This window comes from Thamnophis elegans, chromosome 14 (genome assembly GCF_009769535.1).
Source record: "Thamnophis elegans isolate rThaEle1 chromosome 14, rThaEle1.pri, whole genome shotgun sequence".
Taxonomy (NCBI): Eukaryota; Metazoa; Chordata; class Lepidosauria; order Squamata; family Colubridae; genus Thamnophis; species Thamnophis elegans.
Window position 1 is genome coordinate 42,958,731 of NC_045554.1, and position 24,656 is coordinate 42,983,386.

The following is a 24,656-nucleotide window of genomic DNA, read 5'->3' on the forward strand; positions in this document are numbered from 1 at the left end:
ACACACACACACACACACACACACACAAAATCTCTGGTGATGCTGTGCTTATTTTTTCACATTGATGACCCTTCCTTAGCTGTCATTTTTCTTCTAGAATAAAAATTCCCCTGGGCTTAAGCTGCTTTTTAAGGAAAGATGCTTCACCCCCCTGTTGCTAGCATAGGGAGAACGGGGGCTTCTCACAATTACTGTCCTCTTAAGGCAAGTGAAGAGTGAAATAAATGTATTTGGAATAAATGTATTCTAACTTCAAAATAAACGCACTGCCCTCGTTTTCCAAATTAGAACTGAGATTTGGTTATTGTTAGATGGAGTTTACCTGCTCCAATTATTCTCCAGGTTAGTAGAGTCTGTCAACCCTGGCAAGTTTCAGATTTGTGGATTTCAACTCCCAGAAATCTCCAGCCAGATGGCTACGGAATCCTGGGAGCTGAAGTCCAGAGATCTTAAAAGTTGTCGAGTTTGGCAAACATTTCTCCAGTTGTATTGGATTGCAATTACTACTGTCCTGTCTCAAAATTTGTCAGATTTTAATGCAACATCCTTGGAGAGGAACTGCGGTGGCAAGGGCAATCTTTCTACCCCTCTTTCAGAGCTGATACCTGGCTTCCTAAAGGGGTTTGGGTGACCTTTAGCCCCCTTTCCTGGATTTCCTTGGAAAATCTATGTGATTATTTTCTCCTTGGAATCCGTTCTGGGGTTATCTTTGCAAAGAGACTGATGTTTTCTCTCTGGGGCTGTTTTAAAAGCAATAGTAAGAATGTTCTTATGTCCCTATGCCTGGAGAAGTGAATCTTTCTTCCTTGGGTCTTGGAATAATAATAACAATAATAACAACAACAACAACAATAATAATCACAACAGCATCAACAAGTTTGAACATCTGGCAATCCAGTCAGAGCATCTAGAGGATGAGGAGGAGGAGGAAGAAGAAAAAAGAAAGAGAGGGAGAAGGGGAAGAGGACGGAGGAGGAAGTGGGGGAGGGGGAAGAGGAAGAGGGAGGAGGAGGAGAGGAATAATGAGAAGGGGAGGAAGAAGAAAAACAGTAGAAGCAAAACAGGAGAAGAAGGGGAAGAAGAGGAAAGAGGGAGAAGGGGAAGAGGAAGAAGGAGCAGGAGGTGGGGGAAGGGAGGGGAGAAGAGGAAGGAAGAGGCGAGGAAGAAGGAGGAGGAGGAGAAGAAGAAAAGCAGTAGAAGCAAAAGAGGAGGGGAAGTGGGGGAGAAAAGGAAAGAGGAGGAGGAGGAGAGCAAGAACAGAAGCAAAAGAGGAGGAGGAAAAGGAGGAGGAGGAGGAGGAGGAGAAGAAGAAGAAGAAGAAGAAGAAGAAGAAAAGAAAAAAGAGAAGGAGAAAGGGAAGAAGGAGGAGGAGAAAGAGAAGGAGAAAGGGAAGGAGAGGAGAAGGAGAATGGAGGGGAGGGGAGAAGGAGAAGGAGAAAGGGGAGGAGAAAGAGAAGGAGAAAGGGAAAGAGGAGGAGGAGGAGAAAGGGAAAAAAGAGGAGGAGGAGAAAGGAAAGGAGGAGGAGGGGAGAAGAAGAAAGAGAAGGAGGAGGAGCAAGGGAAGAAGAAGACAGAGAAAGGGAAGGAGGAGGAGAAAGGGGAAAAGGAGAAGGAGAAAGAAGAGGAGGAGGAGAATGAGAAAGGGGGAAAGGAGGAGGAGAAAGGGGAGGAGGAGGAGGAGGAGGAGGAGGAGGAGGAGGAGGAGGAGGAGAAGAAGAAGAAGAAGAAGAAGAAGAAGAAGAAGAAGAAGAAGAAGAAGAAGAAGAAGAAGAAGAAGAAGAAAATTCTGTCTGTCTGCACACACATGGTTCTGTGAAATAAATGCCAGCCTGTCTCAGATGAAGCATGGCATAATCAGACAGGCACCACAGAGAGCAAAATTTTAATTGACAGCTGATGCACTCCAGTTACCCAGCGGTGGCTCTGAAAGGCACAAAGATTAGCATGCTCGGTTTTAGAAAAGAACATTCGGTTAATAGGCTATTAATAAGCGTATTGATGCTCTTGCAGAAATCAACAAAACAGCTATTTGGAAGTTCTCGTTATAATAACCACCCCAAGGAGAGAAAATTTAAGAAGCGAAGCCTGAATTGTCAATAATTATCAGCTCAGTTAAACAAATAACTAACGAGGACAGAAATGGGGAATGATAAACATAAACCAATGCTCGGAGGGCTGAGGAGAGCATGTGCAATTTTTCTTTAAAAAAGGGAAACAAATTGAAAAAAATAATAATTTTCATTCCCCTCTAGAAACTCTTTTATTTTTATCCAAATTACCATGCCACCCGTACTCCATATTATTACCATACATTACCAATGCGGACGTGCTTTTAAAAGGATTTTAAATGAATTGTTTGCATATTTTTTTTAAAAAAAGGTCACGGTCTTATAAAAATGTACAGTAAAGGTGTACTTTAAAAAAACTTTTTTTTTTTTGGAAAAAAAACTTCTTTACTGGTTTTAAGGCTCAGTAAAGAGCCTTAATAGGGGCCGATTTTAAGGCTCAGTTTTGGAATTTAAGGGGCTGGTTTTGAGGCTCAGTTTTGGGATTGTATTTAGAAAATGTCTGGGCAAAGCTGCTAATTTTTCAAAGCCCAGATGTCAGAATTGGGACAGTAGAAATCCAGTCTGAATCTCCATTCAACCTTAGAAACGACATGGATGAATTTGGGCCAGATATCTACCTTCCAGGGTTGTTGTGAGGTAAAAATAGGAAAAAGGAATCCATTGGAATTGGGTGGCCAAATACATTTAAATAATACTACTACTACTTCTTCTTCTTCTTCTTCTTCTTCTTCTTCTTCTTCTTCTTCTTCTTCTTCTTCTTCCTCTTCCTCCTCCTCCTCCTCCTCCTCCTCCTCCTCCTCCTCCTCCTCCTCCTCCTCCTCCTCCTCCTCCTCTTCTTCTTCTTCTTCTTCTTCTTCTTCTTCTTCTTCTTCTTCTTCTTCTTCTTCTTCGTCATCATCATCACCACCCTAAGCAGTAAACATTTAGATAGCATGTTGGGTTAAATATTTATAGATACTTAAGTTGTAGTTGTCAACATACAACCGCACTTGGACCCACAACCACACTTCCCACTGCTAAGCCAGTGGTTAAGTGAGTTGCGGCCACATTTATGATGGCTTTTTCTGCCACGGTTGTTAAATGAATCACTGCAATTTTTAAATCAATCACGCAGTGATATACAATGTAATTTCATTTTAATGTATGCTGATTCCAAATGACAATAAAGAATTCTATTCTATTCTATTCTATTCTATTCTATTCTATTCCACTCCACTCCACTCCACTCCACTCTACTCCACTCTGTTTCTCTCCTCTCCACTCCACTCTATTCCATTCTATTCCACTCCATTCTATTCTATTCTACTCTACTCTACTCCACTCCACTCCACTCCACTCTATTCCATTCTATTCCACTCCATTCTATTCTATTCTACTCTACTCTACTCTACTCTACTCTACTCCACTCCACTCCACTCCACTCCACTCCGTTTTGCTCCTCTCCACTCCACTCCAGTCCACCCATTCCATTCTACTCCACTCCATTCCACTCCACTCCACTCCACTCTACTCTACTCTGTTCCGCTCCTCTCCACTCCACTCCACTCCATTCAACTCCACTCCATTGTATTCCATTCTATTCTACTCTACTCCACTCCACTCCTCTCCACTCCACTCCACTCCAGTCCACCCCATTCCATTCATTCCATTCCATTCTACTCCACTCCACTCATTATACTCTGTTCTGCTCCTCTCCACTCCACTCCATTCCATTCAACTCCACTCCACTCCTTTCCATTCCATTCCATTCCATTCCATTCCATTCCATTCTATTCTATTCTATTCTATTCTATTCTATTCTACTCTACTCTACTCTACTCTACTCCACTCCATTCAGCTCCTCTCCACTCCACTCCACTCCACTCCACTCCATTCTCTTCTGTTCTGTTCTGCTCTGCTCCGCTCCGCTCCATTCCACTCCATTCTATTCTATTCTATTCTATTCTATTCCATTCCATTCCATTCTATTCTATTCTATCTTTCCTCATGGACATTGTTGGGAAGGTTCTAGAAGGTGATCACTTGACTCAGTACACCTGCCACGTGTATACATATATTTCAGTTGCCAAGTGCCTGAATTTTGTGACTGTGAAGATCTAGTGCCAGTCATAAGTGCGAGGACTGGCTCTAAGTCACTTTTTCCAGCCCCGTTGTCCCTTTTGATGGTTGTGAAGCTGAGGGACTGTAGTTTTATAGACACAGCGTTGACTTTTTTTAAAATAGATTTTTTTTATTTTCAAAACAAACACAACACATAAAATCTTCCTTCTTTACATACTGTAGAAAGTGTACCAGTTGGTTACAAAAGGTTTTCATGCATCTCTTCCACAGTCATCTAGCATAATTCATATTAACTCAAGTATTTTAACTCAAATATTTATACATGCTACCCTTATACCTCCATTTTTATTTGACTATAATTATTGAATGGAGAGGAAATCTATTTCAAAGGTCAAGCTGTAGAAGAAGATAAAATTAAAGCATCTATGGATTTAAAGAAAGAAATTCCACGAACAGTGTTGACTTTCTACTGGGCGCTGGTTTTGTGATTGATTCATGTAAGTGCCAAATAAAAATATTATTATTATTTTTTATACGAAATAAACTAAAAGAAGTCTTTTTTCTTTCTTTCCCCGTACAGGAGGCAGCTGGTGAAATTTTCAGGGAGGCGTTTGAGAACGAACATTTTCATCTCGAAGGTGATTTTTTTTATACATACCTAAAAAAGCAAACAATGTTTCTCTTAATTTGCTTCCCCCCCCCCAACCACAAGGATGTTCAGTACGTTGATCAGCAGGCATTGGGGAGAGGGGCAAAGAAATATCCTGCTTGTCACCTGGCCCACTTTCTAATATTTTTGGTTCCAAGTCTTAGTCATTTAAAAAGAAAAAATAATAATGTATTTGTATTTCTTTGTTCATTTTGCCCTTTCGATCTCCTCACTGTCCATGGGCTTCCTTTTTAAAAATTGAATTCTTGTTTGAATAGCAATAGCAATAGCAATAGCAGTTAGACTTATATACCACTTCATAGGGCTTTCAGCCCTCTCTAAGCGGTTTACAGAGTCAGCATATCGCCCCCAACAATCCGGGTCCTCATTTCACCCACCTCGGAAGGATGGAAGGCTGAGTCAACCTTGAGCCGGTGAGATTAGAACCGCTGAACTGCAGATAACAGTCAGTTGAAGTGGCCTGCCGTACTGCACGCTAACCACTGCGCCACCTCGGCTCATTGAATCCTATGGGCAATTTGTAACCACGTAGACTTTGCTTGTTAGAATGTCACGAAAGGTTTAGGATTAGCTAAGTTCAATTTAAAGATGTTATCAATTGTCTATTCTTTTTTCAAATATATTTTAGACTGTTTTTGTTAAAGATTTATACCGTGTATGGGTTCTGGGAAGTCAGGGGAGGGAAGGCTGGAGGGGGGAGGGAGGGATGTATATTAGACTTGACGAGGGGTGTTAGATTTTAAAGTAATATGATTGCACATGTATACTGTCTTCTCTTATTTATTTATTTTTCAAAACTATGTTAAGTATATTGATATGGAAGCATAAATACCATCAACATAGAATGGAGTTTGCTCAGAAGCTGAAATACACCAAGTGAATGAGAGGAAGAGTGGGAAACAAAGGAGAGAAGAAAGATAAGAAGAGAAGGATAGGAGAGAGGGTAAGGGGGGAAGATGAGGAGGATAAGGAGGAGGAGTGGAATGAAGAGAGAGGAGAAGGAGAAAGGAAGGGGAAGTAGAGTAGAAAAGGATGATGGAGGGAAGAAAGGAGGTAGGAGAGAGGCAGAAGAAAGAGGTGTATGGAGAGCAGAAGAGCTAATAATGGGTTTTTATCTTTCTGGGAGTTGATGGTAAGAGGAACTGATGTAATTACTACTTAATACAATATGATATTGGCTATGTAATAATATACATGTGATTATATGTTATGAAAATGAAAAATAAAAAAAGTATATTTTTTGGGGGAAAAAGAACGTCACAAAAGGGACACCGCGGGACACCGAAATCATCATAAATATAAACCAGTTATCAAGCATCCGAATGTAAATCAAGTGACGGTCGTAAGTGTAAAAAACGGTCATAAGTCACTGCCGTAAGTTGAGGACTACCTGTAGTGGAATCCTTCCATCTCTTGTTCTGCTCATTCTTCTCCCTCTTCTCATTTCTTTCTTCATTTCTGCCGCATTGGGCGGGCATTGAATATAATCATCGCTCGCCGAGTTGTTTTTGGGGTGGGGAAGCAAGGAAACAGGAAGATTCCTAGCTTTTCTGCTCCTTTTATTTTATTTTGTTTTATTTTACTCATTTGCCAAGTTCAGTTCCTCCTCCGCAGGCATCCTGACAACCACCTTGGTTTTCAGGAGGCCCATTTTATATGCAATCCCCTGCCTCATTATCGGAGTTTGCTCATTACGGAGTTTCTCTCTGCCAACCGTGTCTTTTGTCTTCCTAATCTTTGAGAAGTGTCTGTTTTCATAACTTTCAGGCACCTTCCTAAAAAAAAAAAAAAAAACCCGTTTCTTTGCTTAGGCTGTTGCTGTGCGAATGTGATAGAGGGAGGGATGCCCCCCTCCCAATCCCCTTTGAGTTTTCAAGTATATGTTTTAAGAAATTGAAAGGTATATAATTGCATTTTAATCATTTGTTTTTCTTTTGCATTTCCCCTCATTTTGCCTCCATGAACTCCTTGGAGATGCTCCGTTTGGGTTGGGGTGTAGAATCCATTGTCTGTCTGTCTGCCTGCCTGCCTGCCTGCCTGCCTGCCTGCCTGCCTGCCTGCCTGCCTACCTACCTACCTACCTACCTACCTACCTACCTACCTACCTACCTACCTACCTACCTACCTACCTACCTACCTACCTACCTACCTACCTATCTATCTATCTATCTATCTATCTATCTATCTATCTATCTATCATCTATTTGTCATATATCATATCTGTTTATCTGTCTATCATGTGACATCTCTCTCCCTCTCTATCATCTATCTATAATCTATCTGTCTGTATATAATATCTATCTATCAGATAGATTATCTATCTGTCTGTCTGTCTGTCTGTCCGTCCATCCGTCCGTCCATCCAGCTATCTATCTTGGCTATCTCTCATACTTCTTTAAAAAGTTGGAAGAATATTTCAAGAGTGGATCCTTTTTCCTTTCCTTTCCTTTCCCTTCCCTATCTTTCCTCTCCTCTCCTCCCCTCCCCTCCCCACCCCTTCCCTTCTTACCCTTTTCCACCCTTTCCCTTCCCCCTTCCCTTCTCTCTTCCCTTCCCTCTGCCTCTCTCTTGTCTGGTCCTATTTTTGCATTTCAACATTCACTTTTCCTCTCCATTTTCCCTGCAGTTCAATGTTTTAACACTAAATCTATAACGAAAAGAAAAATATTGTGACCTGAAACCGAGCCAACAAAGCTCCCATTAAGACGAGCATAACATTCGGGACATATCTGCAGCAGCTGTAGAGCTGCTTCTTATGCATTAGAAATCTCTTTGTTTGATATCTTTTCTTTCTGCACACAGAAGATCGGTTCTCACTGTTGCTTGCTCCAAGAAAGCAGATTCAGATTTTACCTTGGAAGAGGGTTTTTTTTTAAAAAAAAACTTTCTTAGTTTCTCCTGTAGTTGTGAGATAGGTTGATACTTGCGTTCTCATGTTCTAGTTTTCTTTTCTTCTTGTATGGATGGATACCTTGTTCAGCACTATCCATAGAATAGAATAGAATGGAATGGAGATAGGACAGGAGAAGAATAGAATATAGAACAGAATAGAATAGAATGGAGGGGAACAGAGTAGAAATAGAAATAGGAATAGAATAGAATAGAATGGAATGGAGATAGGACAGGAGAAGAATAGAATATAGAACAGAATAGAATTAGAGCAGAATAGACTAGAATGGAGAGGAATAGAATAGAAATAGAATAGAAATAGGAATAGAATAGAACAGAACAGATCAAGAATAGAATAGCATTAGAGCAGAATAGAATTAGAGCAGAATAGAATAGAATGGGGCCTCCTCCTCCGCCATAGGCAGGGGATTGGACTAAAAGACCTCCAAGGTTCCTTCAATCTTATGTTTTAGTGGACAATGTAGCTGATCTTATTGGATCTGTGATTTCTTGCCTTTATGGTCAGCCCCCAAAGTATTTTTGGATATTTTGCTTCCCAAAGATTTAGACCATCTGGTGTCCTAGGGATGCTTCATCTGAGAAGATATAGAAGAGCTACAGGGACCAGACAAAGCCCCCATTAGATAAGCTGTAAAATTCAGTGATTTTGTTCCAAATTGGATCTGTTACTTCTCACACTTTATGGAGTTACCCACAGTAAGCGCCAGCAGCCAAAATACTAATAAAAAAAACAACCCTCTCTACTTAGTCCAAAAAAAAAAAAAGATACTGGATTTAATTTCCAAGGTTGCATTGCAAGGCTTAATCAAATCCTTTTCTTCTTCACTGGCTTAACCAGTCAACAGCGAAAGGCTCTGGATTCTGGGATTAAGATTGTCTTTGGTAAAAGGATTGTTGCATGAGTCCTTTTAAAAAAAAATGTGGCAAGAACAAAAATCAACATCAAAGCTCTAAGCCACAAGAACAGGTTGTTGACTCAGTTTTGAGATTTTGACAAGAGGCTAAGCTACAGCTGAGTTATTTTGTTTATCCTCTAGCAGGAAGATAGAAATACTCTTGACTATCACTGCCTAATTTAACTTCTGTCTGGTTTGATTATTATTATTATTATTATTATTATTTTAGCCTTGGGAGTCCTAGTATTTTTGGGACAACTGGTTTTATTTTTTAAAGGGGGTGTCTTCTTTTATCCTACGTACTTGTTCTGACCTGAAGCACACCCCTTGTCCCGACAAAAAACCCTTTTATTAATCTACTGTGAATTCTGCTCATTCACCTCCAGCAAAGTCTTTCAAGAGAGGATTTACAGTCACAGACCTTATCTGGCTTGGAGAGCTGCCAGGCTGATATCTGCAAAACTTGGCAAGGAGTCTCGGAGAGTCATGAACCAATGAAGTGAACTAATGGTCTCCTGCAAACTCCCCTCCCCTTCGCTCCTCTTTTATTTCCTCTGGGAAGGGCCCTTCATCGTCTACCTTTGGCCTTACTCCCAAGTTGACCCCTGTTCTTTAGCTGTTCCCTTCGTCTGGCAACTCTGCGCATGCGCACACTGGGAACAGGCTCCAGCTGTTCTTCTGCCTCACTGATGTCTGACTCTGAAGGCAGCTGATAACTGTCAGATGTCCCTGGCTCCCTCTCTGCCTCCGACACAGAGCCCTCATCAGAGCCTTCCCCAGATTCCAGGACTGGTCCATGTTTGGTGACTCCATCCAGCCACCTCCTTCTCTGTCATCCCCTTCTTCTTTTGCCCTCCATTCATTCCCAGCATGAGGCTCTTCTCCAGGGAGTCCTTCCTTCTCATTAGGTGGCCAAAGGATTTGAGTTTCCTCTTCAGGATCTGGCCTTCTAAAAAGCAGTCAGGATTGATCTCCTCTAGGACTGCTCCTCCCATTGGAACACCCCATCTGTTCTTCACCAGAGTACTTAGTTGTAAAAAAGGACACCATCTTGTTTCCCCAGAGAGCAGCTACATCTCTAGTCATTTCTCTCTGGTGCTAAACCCAGATCAAGCCAACCCTTGTTGTTGTTGTTGTTGTTAGTTGTGTCCGACCCATCGCGACCTCATGGACAATGTTCTTCCAGGCCTTCCTATCCTCTACCATCCTCTGGAGTCCATTTAAGATCACGCCAACCTCTTCAGTGACTCCATCCAGCCACCTCATTCTCTGTCGTCCCCTTCTTCTTTTGCCCTCCATCGTTCCCAGCATGAGGCTCTTCTCCAGGGAGTCCTTCCTTCTCATCAGGTGGCCAAAGTATTTGAGTTTCCTCTTCAGGATCTGGCCTTCTAAAGAGCAGTCAGGGTTGATCTCCTCTAGGACTGACCGTTTGGATCGCCTTGCAGTCCAAGGGACTCCCAGGAGCCTTTTATTTGGAGTCTTGAGCAAAACATCTTCTGCCATCTCTATGTATTTCTGAGAAGGACAACGTAAACCAACCAGTTTCTCTAATCTGGGTTGGTGGTGGTGGAGGGGTAGCAGTGAGTTTGTAAAATCTAAGTCAAGAATCTACTAAAGGGGGGGGGATCTACATGCACGCATTAATGCATTTATGGAGCCCTCTTTTCTGTCCCCAATGGGGGAGAAAAATCAAGAATTAATTGGAGAGGAGAACTTGCAAGCTGTCTTTTCATAATGTTCATATGGCTTGGTTAAATTCTGGAAGCCCCCCCGGGGGGGGCTGAATGTTTTCAGACACAACAACCCCATTGTTCTTGGGGGAAACTGTAGCAAATAATGCTAACAGCAAACGTGGGGCAGAAAAGAGGCAAAGAGGAGGGTGTGGGGAGAGAAAGAGCTCCAGCCAGCTTGAGGTCCTAGCTTGAAGAGCATTGAAAACTGTCAGGGACTTTATTGTGTGTTTCAACCTTATTTTTCTCTGGGTAGCTGCGGGAAAGAGAGAAAAAAAAAATCCTCCTCAGTTTTACTCAACAAGCAGAGAATAAGGTAGCCTTTGTTACCTAGACAGATTATAGCTTTCCACCCCCTTCATCCTCTTAAAATCTGCTCTTCATAAAAACTCAGCAGGAATGGTGGAATTTCTCTGACTTGCTTCAGATACTGAAGTGACTTTTATAGTTCTGAAGTCGCTTCGGGGATTTCATCACATGTTTTAAGTTTGAGAAGAAGGGGTGGAAAATAGAGATGTATTTTTAGTGGGGTGGGGGAGGAGGAGGGGGGGGTTATTTTCCATTCTCCTTGAACAGATGTTCCATCTCAATCATATCCAGACCTCGTAGTCATCGTACAAATTAGCTTTATTTTCCTATGAAGAGGGGAAAAAATGACAATCTAGCATTTATTTGGAGTCAAACTTTCTTCCCCCACACCTTATATTTCCCCCCCCCTCTAAATTTTAATGGAACCGCTATTAGTCTGTGAGTGAAAAGAAGATAGTAAATTTAAAGCCAATGGGTTAAATGTCTATGCCATGGGTAGTCAACCTTTTTATACCTACCGCCCATTTTTGTATCTCTGTTAGTAGTCAAATTTTCTAACCGCCCTCCGGCTCCACAGTAATGGTGATTTTATGAAAACCTAATGAAAATGTTTTTAAATAATGCTATGAATTTTTTTTTTTAGTCAATTAAATTTTAGAAAAGGAAAGTCCTTCAGTATCGGACAAAACCCCTACCACCCACCATGAAAGCTGGAACGCCTACTAGTGGGCCAGTGGTGGGTTTCAAAAATTGTTCGAACCTACTCTGTGGGTGTGGCCTCCTTTGTGGGAGTGGCTTGCCACCCATGTGACCGGATGGGAGTGGCTTGCTGCCCATGTGACTGGATATGAAGATGCCGACGACACTTGTGAGAACCACCTTAAATTACCGCACGCACAGCACTGGCATGCATAAGAATAGGATGTAAATTTGTTTTTTAAAGGCATCTTTGGTTTGCGTTAAAACAACTTCAACACACGCAATGTTCCGATTGCACCACAAACGCAGTCGTCATCCTTACCTTTCACAGAGGCACTGAGTTTTATAAATATGAGCATGATAGTGTAGAATAATTATATCCAACGACCAGTGGTGGGTTTCAAAAAATTTTGGAACCTCTTCTGTAGATCTGATAACTTGGACTTCACAATGCTGGTTAAGGATTCTGGAATATGGACCCTCACATTTAGACAGATCCTGACTGGGGAAAACTGATTTAGAGCAAATCTTTCCTAACGATCTCAACATATTCTTGTGGGGGAATAAGGATGGTGCTGGGGAACTTTGAACTCTGGTGCTGGAGAAGACTCCTGCAAGTCCCTTGGACTGCAGGGCCATCCAACCAGTCCTAGAGGAGATCAACCCTGACTGCTCTTTAGAAGGCCAGATCCTGAAGAGGAAACTCCAATACTTTGGCCACCTAATGAGAAGGAAGGACTCACTGGAGAAGAGTCTAATGCTGGGAAAGATGGAGGGCAAAAGAAGAAAGGGACGTCAGAGAATGAGGTGACTGGATGGAGTCATCAAAGCAGTAGACATGAGCTTAAATGGACTCCGGGGGATGGTAGAGGACAGGAAGGCCTGGAGGAACGTCGTCCACGGGGTTGCGATAGGCTGGACACGACTTAGCAACTAACAACAACAACAACAAGGATATTGCTGAAATCCTGAACACAATCGGGATTTCACTCCCTTGTTTAGTAAGGAAGATCTAGAATGCTAAATCTAGAACTTGCAGTCTAGGAAAATGTGGTAGCATAAAGTACATACATTGAAATTTAGCTTGCTATAGAAGCTGGGTCTTTTAAAATGAATATGAAAGGAGATGGGTCATTATTGGGGAAGACTTTTTAAGGTGTTTAAACAGCCTTCATATCTTCCCCTTTGGCGTGAGCAATGAGTCTTCACTACAATGGAAACGCACCATAACGATGATATAAAAATAAATGATAATATTTTTCAGGTTGGGTGGAAAGTGAGACAGCATATCAATATATTTTGTTTTCATAATTAAAATACCGATATGATAGCCCACATAAAAATAAGGTGGCACATATATTGAATGAGTGAAGAGTGAAGGACACCATCCCACTGAATATGATGATAAGATTTTATACAATATATGTGAACTTTGTGCTGCATTTTTTAAAGAAGAGATGGAGATGTTTAGAGCACCAGTCCAGGATGATATGTTATTTTTACATATTTAAACACAATATGTTTACATTCGTTTGCAGGACCATGGGTTGTATGGTTGGTTCACAGCAGTGGTGGGATTCAAATAATTTACCAACCAGTTCTCTGCCCTAATGAGCAGCTGGGTAGGTGGGGCTCGGTGGTCATGTGATCATGTGGGTGTGACTAGGTCAATGTCACTCAGGTTGATGGGCACTTCACCTTAGTTGTTACAATGGTAATAAGGGTTAACTGGAGAGGCAGTTTCTGTAAGCAGGACAATAAAGATGAGACTAGAAACAACACCACAATGTTTCCTTCCTGTCTTCCTTATAGGATTAGCCCTGTAAAGTGGGAAAAAACAAAAGGAGATTTCTTCCAACAACCGGTTCTCCGAACTGCTTAGAAAGTTACCAACCGGTTCTACCGAATAGGTGCGAACTGGCTGAATCCCACCACTGGTTCACAGCAACCAGAAGGACACTCAAAATTGGTCTCCACAGCATTATTTCTTTACGATGAGCTACGTGAAGATCACACTGACAGCTTTCCCCATGGGAAGCAATTTTGATGAAAAGGGTGATATGATTATTCCATCATCTTGGCGTTTTTCAGAGCTCTTGTTATCATGGCAAATGTGGGAGGGTGTTTTTTTTTTTTTTTGTGGCACATCTAAGTTAGCCAAGAGACTGGTTGGGATCAAAGTCTGCATTATTAATGATATTACCTACGCACAACCTTCATTTAAATTAGTGTTGTGTAGATTTTCCTTGGGAACTTCAAAATAAAAGAACCCTAAAGGGATCACCAGACAACCTCCCTCTGAAAATCAAAAATGAAATTAAAAAAAAAACATGATGATGGCAACAGAAATATGTAAAAAAAAAAATTGGAGGGGTTAAGGAAGAAAAAGAACTTGACTCTGGAAACTGCAAACCCATATAAGCATTGAGCAACTCTGGGGACAAAGCAGCAATTTGTGTTTTATTCTGTGGCTGAATTTCCTCTCTCTGTTGCATTTTTCTTGATCCTGTTGTGGCCCGCCGGTGGCCTGTGGAGCTGGCAGCAGAGTCGGACAGTGAGAAGGTTGGGGAGGAACATGGGCCAGTCTTGGAATTTGGGGAAGGCTTGGACGGGGGCTCTGTGTCGGAGGCAGAGAAGAGGCCAATGCCATCTGGTAAATATTAGCTACCTCCAGAGCAGAGGTGGGTTCCTACCAGTTCGCACCTATTCGGTAGAACCGGTTCGTCAAATCTACCGAACCGGTTAGAAGAGGTTCCACCAGTGGACCCGGAAAGCAGGCCACACCTACAGAAGAGGTTCCAAAATTTTTTGAAACTCACCACTGGTGGGTGTGTAATGTCCCACAGTTATCTATGCATTAATAATGATCTAGTAATATTTCCTTATACATTTTAGGGACCTTTCCTTACATAATTGGTGTTTTCTTTCATACTTTTGGATTCCTAATTTCTGTTTCCATTAGTTGGCAATTGCTAAAACCAATCCCACGTGAAAAAGTATTTGATTTTAATTGTCAATTTATTTATTCCTGCACATTGTAATATTTATTCATTTACATATCTCTGTTTCTCCACTGTTGTGCAAACACAATTCCAGCTAACATGTATAAAATTAAATATATATTATACTCCCTTTCAAATAGCCAACAAAATATTTCTGGTTTTAATTCCATATCTTGCTTTACAATTGCTTCTAACCACTAACTTTTGAACAGTTACTTGGACCGACCTAAGTACTAAATTCATAATTTCATAATTATAAATTTCCGGTCACATGGGCGGCAAGCCACTCCCATCTGGTCACATGGGCAGCAAGCCACTCCCATCTGGTCACATGGGTGGCAAGCCACTCCCACAAAGGAGGCCACACCCACAGAGTAGGTTCCAACAATTTTTGAAACCCACCACTGCTCCAGAGCCTCCTGAGTCTGACATCAGCGAAGCAGAAGAACAGAGGGAGCCTCTTCCCAGTGTGTACATGTGCAGAGCTGCCAGAAGGCAAGAACAATTAAGAAAACAGGGTCGACTCAGGAGTAAGGCTTGGAGATGATTGGCCCTTCCCATAAGACATAAAAGAGGAGCGAACGGGACGTGAGCTTTTGCAGGAAGCAATTAGTTCATCTGGTTGGTTCAAGCTTTGAGAAGTTCTGTTTGACTTTGTGCTAAGTTTGGCCTTGCTCTGCATTTGGCAGTTAGATCTCTTGCAGCCTTCCAAGGGAGATAAGGTGGGTGTTTATCAACATTCCCCTGAAAGACTGTGGCAACTCAAGCAGACATCTGTCGGAATCTTCACAGACTGTTTGTGAAGCCTTGCGGCTTGTGAATGACCATAATTCACAGCCGTATAAATAAAAGAGGGTTTTTGGTACAAAGATTGTGATTTATGGTTTCTCAGGTCAGCACAGATCCCTTTTTGTTAGCAGTAGGAGTTAACAAAATCGTGAGCCACTGGAGAAGGCCAAGCAAGGTTAAACACAGCCAATGGTGGGAGAGATTAGGAAATCCATTATGTATCTCCTGATAGGCTATCACAATCACACATAGCTGAATATGGACTCTGTTGTGTTTCTTTGGTACGCTGGTGTGAGCCATTTCTCTATTGGGGTCCTTGATGCCCTCTAAGCTTGGCGGTTTTCTTGTAGACGCTTCGTTACCCAACTAGGTAACAACAACAGTGCAAAACCCCACTCCCTTTTAGCACTGATGATGTTACCGAGTTGGGTCATGAAACATCTGTAAGAAAGCCACCCAGCTCAGAGAGCACCAAGGACCCCACAATTCTACTCTGAATGACAAATGTTCTCTTCTATCGGTGCCATTTCTCTATTGGTGAATGAACTGCTTAAAGGAGGAGCTCTGTTGTAGGAGAGCTTCATAAACAGATATCTGTATGGACCCCACCCCAAATCTTTGAGTGCCACTTGTATGATAGCAAGGAAAGATTACCCAGTACTTGACAAGTAACCATGCTACCAGGGGTGGGTTTCAGGCGGTTCGCAGCGGTCCCCGCGAACCGGTTGGTCGGCGAACCTGGAAGTAAGTAACTTCCGGGAACGCCGAAGGGTCCACCCACCCGCCCGCGTTTCTTACCTGGTTTTGACGAGTTCTGCGCTTCCACGCATGCGCAGGACACATACAGCGCCTGCGCGATCCTCCAGGAGCAGCTGGAGCATCGCACAGACACTAGTACGCATGTGTGCACTGCCCGCGTGCACGAGGATGCCGCTGGCCCCGTTCCAACCGAGCCGGTTGGAACGGGGCGAGAAACCCACCCCTGCATGCTACCTATCATTAATTGAAGCTTAAATGCCAGCAGAACTAAATTAAGTCCCATTCCACCTGTTTCTTCAACCTGCCTATATTTGGGGACGTTTTTCTGGGACTTTTCTCCAAAGTCTACCAGTCTCCAGGCATTTTACCGTCTGCTGCTCGAGCTAATGTTCCATAACCTATTTCTGGGTTTGCTCCTCCTTTCCATGAGCTATAAAAACTGCCTTCTCCTCGCCCTCATCTGCTGATCTCCCTGAGGTGGTTTCCCCCCCCTGTTTTTAGGAGTCTTTTGCACCCTTAGTAGTCATCTGGAGCCCAGGTCATGAGACCCAATGGAAGCTGTGTGTCTTCTTTTATGAGGCAGTAATTTGGAACCGTGTGGGGTTTTTTTTTTAATTTTAAAAAAGGCTCCTCTGTACATATTGCTAGAGCATTTTTTATCTTCTGTTCCTTCTAAACTGAACTTGCTAACTTTCGAAGGAGAAGGATGAGCGGGGAGGGTTAGGATAGAGGGAAATATATATATATATACACATATCCTTTGATCTTAGCAGAGATGGGAAAAGCCTGTTCTGTTGAGGCTTTTGGCTAACAGAACAAACAGTGTTTAGAATTTAACTTTGCTTAATTAATTAGTAATTCTGTTTAATGCTGTCTGATCTCCATCCAAAAGGTATTCTGAAGCTTGGAAAAGTGAACATCAAAGTAGGTTAGGTGAAGATGGTTAAGTATGGCATTTAATCTAGCCGCTGCTGTTGATGAAACGTTACCAGCCAGGCCACTAATTAGAAAGAGAAACGATTGTCTGCTATATAAATTCATCAAGCTATTTAGTGCAAAAAAAAAATTAAGCGAGGTGCCTGGGCTGGTATTGAAGTGATATAATTGCGAGCTAATAGCAGTTTAGAGCTGCCATATGGTTTGGCGATATCTGTCAATTTTTCTTTTTTTTTTTTTTTCCTGAGCATGTTTGAAGGAAGGGGGAAAAAAGATTTAGGGGCTCTAAAAGTTAAAACGTGGGTTACTGTGGTTGAATTAATGATCAGTGCAAACAGAGAGAACGTTATTAATTCTTCATGCCTTGTCTTATGTGATTCCACTTGTCGTCTTCTGACTGTCCAGTCAAATCAATTATTCCGATTGAGAAAGTTGAGGGTGAGAAATCAGCTAGTTAGGATGGTCAACTGACAGAATGGTCAGAGGTGGTTGAAGGCTAGTGTGCTATCCGCCATGCAGATGGTTGCCATGGGAGATGGTGGCCATATTGGCCTGGGTAGCACAGAGATGAATAAAGAAGCGGTTTTGTGGAGGCATAATGCTTAATCGTGGTGTATTTTCCACAGTTCAACTTGGCAGTGTTCACCTAGCACACCAAGCCACAGTTGGCTTAACCAAGTGTAGCAATCTTGCACAAAGCCACTAACGGTTGAGTTCGTACCACATGCCAAGGCCCTACAAAGAAAATCATGTTTTACTTTTGGATGCTCTGAGGGGAAAAATCTAGCTTCCTCAGCTTCTTAGATTCCCAATAATTCCCAAAGGTCCATTTCTCTCTGAAGGACAGAAGGAATGAGACCGCCATCTTGAAGGAGACATCCTATCCTTGGGAAATGATTGGAGATTTTTTTTGCCCCTTCTTCCTTGGAGAAATTGAAGCAAACTGTACAATTGAAGAATTTTAGAAGACTGTTTGTGCCCAGGTGTGACAAGACAAAATCACAAAGAGCTGATTTGTCAAGGTTGCCCTTCTTGTTCTTGTTCTTGTTGTTCTTGTTCCTGTTCTTCTTGTTCTTCTTGTTCTTCTTGTTCTTGTTCTTCTTCTTCTTCTTCTTCTTCTTCTTCTTCTTCTTCTTCTTCTTCTTCTTCTTCTTCTTCTTCTTCTTCTTCTTCTTCTTCTTCTTCTTCTTCTTTTTGCAATATGCCACCATAGGAATAAACCTGAGGTAATTATTTTTTCCTCAGTTTGTCCTGCTTGGAAGAATTTGCTGGATTAAAAAAATTCAAGCTCCCTTGACTTAACGTCGTTCTCAACCAAACGCCTAAAAAGTGGGATCAAAATTCCCACTGCTAAGAAGGACCTGTGCCTGATCTTATGATACCTTTTTATACCATGGTTCTTAAGTGAATCGCCGGGTTTATAAAGCGAATCATACGGTCATTAAGTGAACCTGGCTTTCATTCGTTGACTTTCCTGGTCAGAAGCCGGTTGGGAAGATAGTGATTCCGTGACCAAAGGATGCTAGAATTTTGTGATCAATTTGATCACATAACTGGGAGGAGAATGCAATTATTACCATTGTAACAACTAAGGTGAAGCGCCCATTGACCTGAATGACATTGAGTTGGCCATGCCCACATGCCCACATGACCACTGAGCCCTGCCTCCCAGCCGTTCATTAGGGCAGAGAACTGGTTGGTAAATTATTTGAATCCCACCACTGCAATATACACATAACTGGGAGGAGAATGCAATAGTCCTAACTATGAGGACCATTTCTTCAGAAGTGGTTGGCCGTAGTCTCTTCCTTAGGGCTTAGAGAGAGGGACTGGCCCAAGTCCACCCATTTCTAGCACGATGCCTGAGCCACTACACCATTGGTGCCCAAACAAGAGGTTGTAAATCAAGAACTGCCTGTAACAGTCTACCAAAGTTGGTGTCGTTATAACTTCAGGCGCAACTCAAAAATACAGAATGCAGATGGAGAAGACAGTCACGGAACTGTCTTTTCTCTGTTCCCACCCTTCTCTTGAGCCTGGTTCTCTACTTACAAATAGATGTTATTAATTAACCGATCTCGGCAACAGATATCTGGAAGTATCCTTGTACCAATTAGTTTCCTTTTAATGGAAGAGTACGGTTTCACGGCGTTTGAAATGTAATATTTCTCAGCCCCCTTCCCTTTGTTGCCTTTCCAGTTTCGGACAGAAAAGGAACATTGTGCTGTGGTGTTGGTGGCACACACTTCCTAATTACCAGCAGAGATGGTAAGATGTAATCCTCCTTCCAACTGAAAAGGAGAACAAAAAGACTTAGTTTTAGATGGTATGATAGTTTCTTCCCCCCCCCCCCCTTGCTTTTCTGGACTCAGGAGTAAAAACTGTCTACTGATTTGGGTTTGTTTAGGCAGGTTTTAGTAACACCCCCCCCCCAAAAAAAAGCAGGATTCTTAAACAAGAATTTAATACATCAGCTAACTATGCCCCAAATTAAGTGTCTCAAGTATTTGTTTTCCAAAATTTTCCTTTGAAAAAAAAACTTGGTGGAACAAGCTAATTCATCTTCAGTTTTTCTTCATCTTCAAACACCCTCAAGCAAGTAAAAGAAAGGTCCGGAATCTGATTGTAGATAGCGTGGACCTCCTTCTCTTCACATTCTCTGCCTTTCTGGGAGTACAGGTAGGCCTTGACTTATAACAGTTCACCTAGTGGCCATTTGAAGTTACAACAGAGGCAGAGAGGGGGCCAGGGCTGTAGGCCAATTATCAATAGCAATAGCAATAGCAGTTAGACTTATATACCGCTTCATAGGGTTTCAGCCCTCTCTAAGCGGTTTACAGAGTCAGCATATTGCCCCCACAGTCTGGGTCCTCATTTCACCCACCTGGGAAGGATGGAAGGCTGAGTCAACCTTGAGCCGGTGAGATTAGAACCGCTGAACTGCAGATAACAGTCAGCTGAAGTGGCCTGAAGTACTGCACCCTAACCACTGTGCCAACTCAGCTCTTCAGCTGCCTTTAGAGTCAGACATCAGTGAGGCAGAAGAACAGCTGGAGCCTGTTCCCAGTGTGCGCATGTGCAGAGTTGCCAGATGAAGGGAACAGCTAGAGAACATGGGTCGACTTGGAAGTAAGGCCCCTGGTGGACGATGAATGGCCCCTCCCAGAGGAAATAAAAGAGGAGAGAAAGGGGAGTGGAGTTTGCAGGAGACGATCAGTTCACTTAATTGGTTAAGACTCCGTGCCAAGTTTGTCAGATATCAGCCTGGCAGCTCTCCAAACCAGATAAGGTCTGTTATTGTAAATCCTCCCTTGAAAGACTTTGCTGGACGTGAATGAGCAGAATTCACAGTCAGTTAATAAAAGGGGTTTTGGTCGGAACCAGGAGTTTGCTGTATGCTCTTGGGAAGCCTCGGTCAGAACACATACATGTTGAGTAAATAGTCTGTGCAGGCATGTGCATATGGACAGAGAAAGACTAGAAGTGAATTCCAAAGAGTGAAAAAAAGACGCCGCTTGTCTGAATGATCTAGAAAGAGTTGATTTGAGGGCATCGTTAAAAGTGTTGTAAAACAACACACGCAAAGGATTTTATCAAGGATTTCGGGCATATTGAAAGCAATGTAGTCTAATAGGGCTTTGTGCTCTCTGGACTTGATGGTTTTCTTGCAGACGTTTTATTACCTGACTGCATAACATCATCACTGCTTGATGATGATGATTTGTACAGCACTGATGATAATGCCTCGTTGGGTAACGAAACATCTGCATGCAAACTGCAAAGCTCAGAGAGCACCAAGGATCCCGCAGTTCAATTCTGAGTAGGGACACCTTCCTGTCGCTCCATTTAATGCATAGTTATCCCTATAAGAATAAAGTTAATGTCATTTTGCAATTGCAAACCTGGCGTTTTGGTCTCCCAAATGCATTTGCGTTCATTACGTGCACATGTCTGGAAATAAGATATCTCTTTCCCCTGCCCCCAGAAGTGATCTTGCCCACGGATCTGTTTTGAAGTGCTCTGAGATGAAAACTACGATCCTTGATGATCTCCCGTTCATTTCAGATAGCAATCTCGCCTAGACAAATGTAATATTGTTGGCGAGGATTTGGGGTGGAAGGTCACACGGTGCGCAGCTGAATCCCTAGCATTTTGCCTCGTGGTTTTTCTTGGCTTGTGGCGCTGCCAGTTTTAATTCTTCCCGACCATTGTTCGCATTTCATTTTAAAGACTTTTCTTTCAGCGCATTGCTTCTCTATTGTCCGTGTGAGAGATGCGAACCGATCTCTTTAATTGTCCTATACTGCTTCTTATGCACAGAGACAGACAGCTGAAAGGCATATTGCCTAAAAGCACTTAAATTTTCTGTATTTCAGTTAAACGCGTGTTAAAACAAAATTTGTTCGCCCGGGGCCAAAAATGCAATCCTTTGATATTTTTTTCTCCCTATACTATCTACACCAATGACGGAGCAGTTTGACTGATGCAATGATCTTTTATCCTAGACAGCCTGTTTATTTACATATGTACGTATTTTTTTTAAAAAGATTCATATAGCTGTCCATCTGAAGTTGCTTTTGAAAGGGGCTTTAAAGAAATAGATCTGTGTTACACAAACGGTGATGCCTTTCCCATTTATGGAAAAGTTTATATCTGGAGTTGAGACCAGCCAGGACAATTAATAAACAGAGGCCAGGGAATTCCTAGAAACCTGGCACTCTGACAAATCACCGATACACCAGTGGTGGGATTCAGCCAGTTCGCACCTATCCGGGAGAACCGGTTGGTAACTTTCTAAGCAGTTTGGAGAACCGGTTGTTGGAAGAAATCTTTTGTTTTTTCCCACTTTACAGGGCTAATCCTGTAAGGAAGGCAGGAAGGAAACATTCTGGTGTTGTTTCTAGCCTAATCTTTATTGCCCTGTTTACAGAAACTGCCTCTCCAGTTAACCCTTATTACCATTGTAACAACTAAGGTGAAGTGCTCATCGACATGAGTGACATTGACTTGGCCACACCCACATGATCACATGACTACCGAGCCCCGCCTACCCAGCCGGGCATTAGGGTAGAGAAGTGGTTGGTAAATTATTTGAATCCCACCACTGCAATATACACACACAATCAACCAGACCCAAGCACCTTCCCCCCCCCCCCCCGCCGCAATCAGCACCCAGATCAGCATCGATTAGCTCCATGGTTAACATCGGACCAACGAGAAACAAACACTATCCCAATCAAGAAACTGTCGAAGAAGCCAACAGCAAGCGCCCCAATCAAAGAAGCTGTAAGATCACCCTCACCCAAACTGACAGGCAAGGCACTAGAACTGTGATGGTGAATCTATGGCAGTGTTTCTCAACGTTGGCAACTTGAAGATGTCCGGACTTCAACTCCCAGAATTCCCCAGCCAGCATTCGCTGGCTGGGGAATTCTGGGAGTTGAAGTCCGGACATCTTCAAGTTGCCAACGTTGAGAAACACTGATCTATGGCATGCGTGCCAGAGGTGGCAGGCCGCGCCCTCTCTGATGGAACGCGAGCCATCGCCCCAGTTCAGCTCCACTACGCATGTGTGCACTCCTTCCACCAGCCAGCTGGTCTTTGTCCCTTTGCCCTACATGCGGGAGGCGTGGGGCATCTGCGGGAGGATGTGCGTGCATGTGCAGGAGGTGGGGCATGTGCGGGAATGCATGCAAGGGGGCACACACATGCACTGTATTTTGGGGGTCCAGACGCGTGCACGCTTTGGGCACTCGGTCTGAAAAAAGGTTAGCCATCACTGCACTAGAATATAAACTGACAGCAAACTGCACTCCTTAATAGTACTGATGATGTTACCTAGTTGGGTAATGAAATGTCTGTAAGAAAACAAGCAAGCTCAGAGAGCACCGAGGAGCCCTCCATGAATAAAGATGATATAATGCAGAAACGTAGCAATCCTATGCACAGGTAGTCCTCAACTTACGGCCAGAATGGAGCTCCAAGTTGCTGTTGCTAAGCGAGACTATTTGTTAAGTGAGTTTTGTTCCATTTTACGACCATCCGTGCCACAGCTGTTAAGTGAATCGCTGCAGTTGTTAAGTTAGTAACCTGGTTGTTAAGGGAATCGACTTTTTGCCTGTTGGAAGCCAGCTGGGAAGGTAACAAATGATGATTACAATGACACTGGGAGATAATGCAACTGTCATAGATACATGTCAGTTGCTAAGCATTTGAATTTTGATCACATGACCAGAGGGATGTTGCAAGTGTGAGAACTGGTCGTAAGTCACTTTTCTCAGTGCCATTGTAACTTCAAATTTATTTATTTATTTATTTATTTATTTATTTATTTATTTATTTATTTAATTGGTTTGTATGCCACCCACTCTCAAGAGACTCAGGGCGGCTTACAGGTAAAAAAGGAAGGGGGGACATACAAAAAATAAAAAAACAACATTAAAAATTCCACAACATTCATAACTTAGGATGGGGCTGGATGAATCAACAGCCCCAGGCCTGCCGGAACAGCCAGGTCTTGGTCGCTTTGTGGAAGGCCGGAAGGGTAGTAAGGGTCCGGATCTCAACGGGGAGGTCGTTCCATAGGACCGGAGCAGCTACAGAGAAGGCCCTCTCCTGGGGAGTCGCCAGCCAACATTGACCGGCAGATGGAATCCGGAGGAGGCCTAGTCTGTGGGATCTTATAGGTCTCTGGGAGGTAACTGGCAGGAGGCAGTCTCTCAGATAGCCAGGTCCTAAACCATGTAGGGCTTTAAAAGTAATGACTAGCACCTTGAAGCGTGTCCGGAGACCAATGGGAAGCCAGTGCAGCTCGCGGAGGATAGGTGTAACGTAGGTGTACCTAGGTGCACCCACAATCGCTCGCGCGCCTGCATTCTGGACTAACTGAAGTCTTCAAACACTCTTCAGGGGCAGCCCCATGTAGAGCGCGTTACAGTAATCCAGTCTTGAGGTGAGGAGGGTGTGAGTGACCATCCGAAGGGCCTCCCGGTCCAGATAGGGTCGCAATTGGTGCACCAGGCGAACCTGGGCAAAGGCCCCCCTGGTCACAGCTGACAAGTGATGTTCTAGCGTCAGCTGTGGATCCAGGAGGACTCCCAAATTGCGAACCCTCTCTTAGGGGCATATAATTTCACCCCCCAGGCTAAGAGATGGAATAGCTGGACCATCCTTGGGAGGGAGCATCAATAGCCACTCAGTCTTGAATGGTTGTAAGCTGAGGACTTCCTATAAATCATCCTTGGCTTCATTTCTTGTAAAGGAGTCATTATTTACTTGTGACCATATACGTTTCTGCAGGCAACTAACAGAATAAGAGAATAACAGACTTGGAAGGGGCCTTGGAGGTCTTCTAGTCCAACCCCCTGCTCCAGCAGGAAACCCTATATCATTTCAAGCAAATTGTTGTGCAACCTCTTCCTCAAAACCCCCAGGGATGGGGCGCCCACAACTTCCGGTGGCAAGCTGTTCCATTGGTTAATTGTCCTCACAGTTAGGAAGTTTCTTCTTAATTCCTAGTTGCTTCTCTCTTGGATTAGTTTCCATCTGTTGCTTCCTGTCCTGCCTTCAGCTGTTTTGGAGGATAGAACATTTGACTACATATGGGGCTGCGGCTTTCCAACCCTTGATTTGCAAGCGCCTGAGACAGAAAGGGGATCATCGTTGGAAAAATTTGACCCTACTCTGCCTCTTCGAATACAGATGTTAAAAGTAGCTCCGGCAACAAAATTGCAGCCCGAATGAAGAAACTTTGCCTGCATACCATATTAAAACATATGTCCAAGGCGTTTATTATGGCAAGCTTCCCCTTCTCCGTCAATCTTTCT

General features: G+C 43.1%; 1 protein-coding gene across 1 annotated transcript in view; it reads left to right on the forward strand.

The window, feature by feature from the left end:
- The window catches only part of NKD1 (NKD inhibitor of WNT signaling pathway 1), a 159,256-nt gene that overhangs the window by 119,224 nt on the left and 15,376 nt on the right, over positions 1-24,656 (forward strand). The window contains exon 7 of the mRNA XM_032231142.1: positions 4,711-4,768. Within this exon, the coding sequence (XP_032087033.1) occupies positions 4,711-4,768 (58 nt within the window). The remainder of the gene's footprint in view (positions 1-4,710; positions 4,769-24,656) is intronic.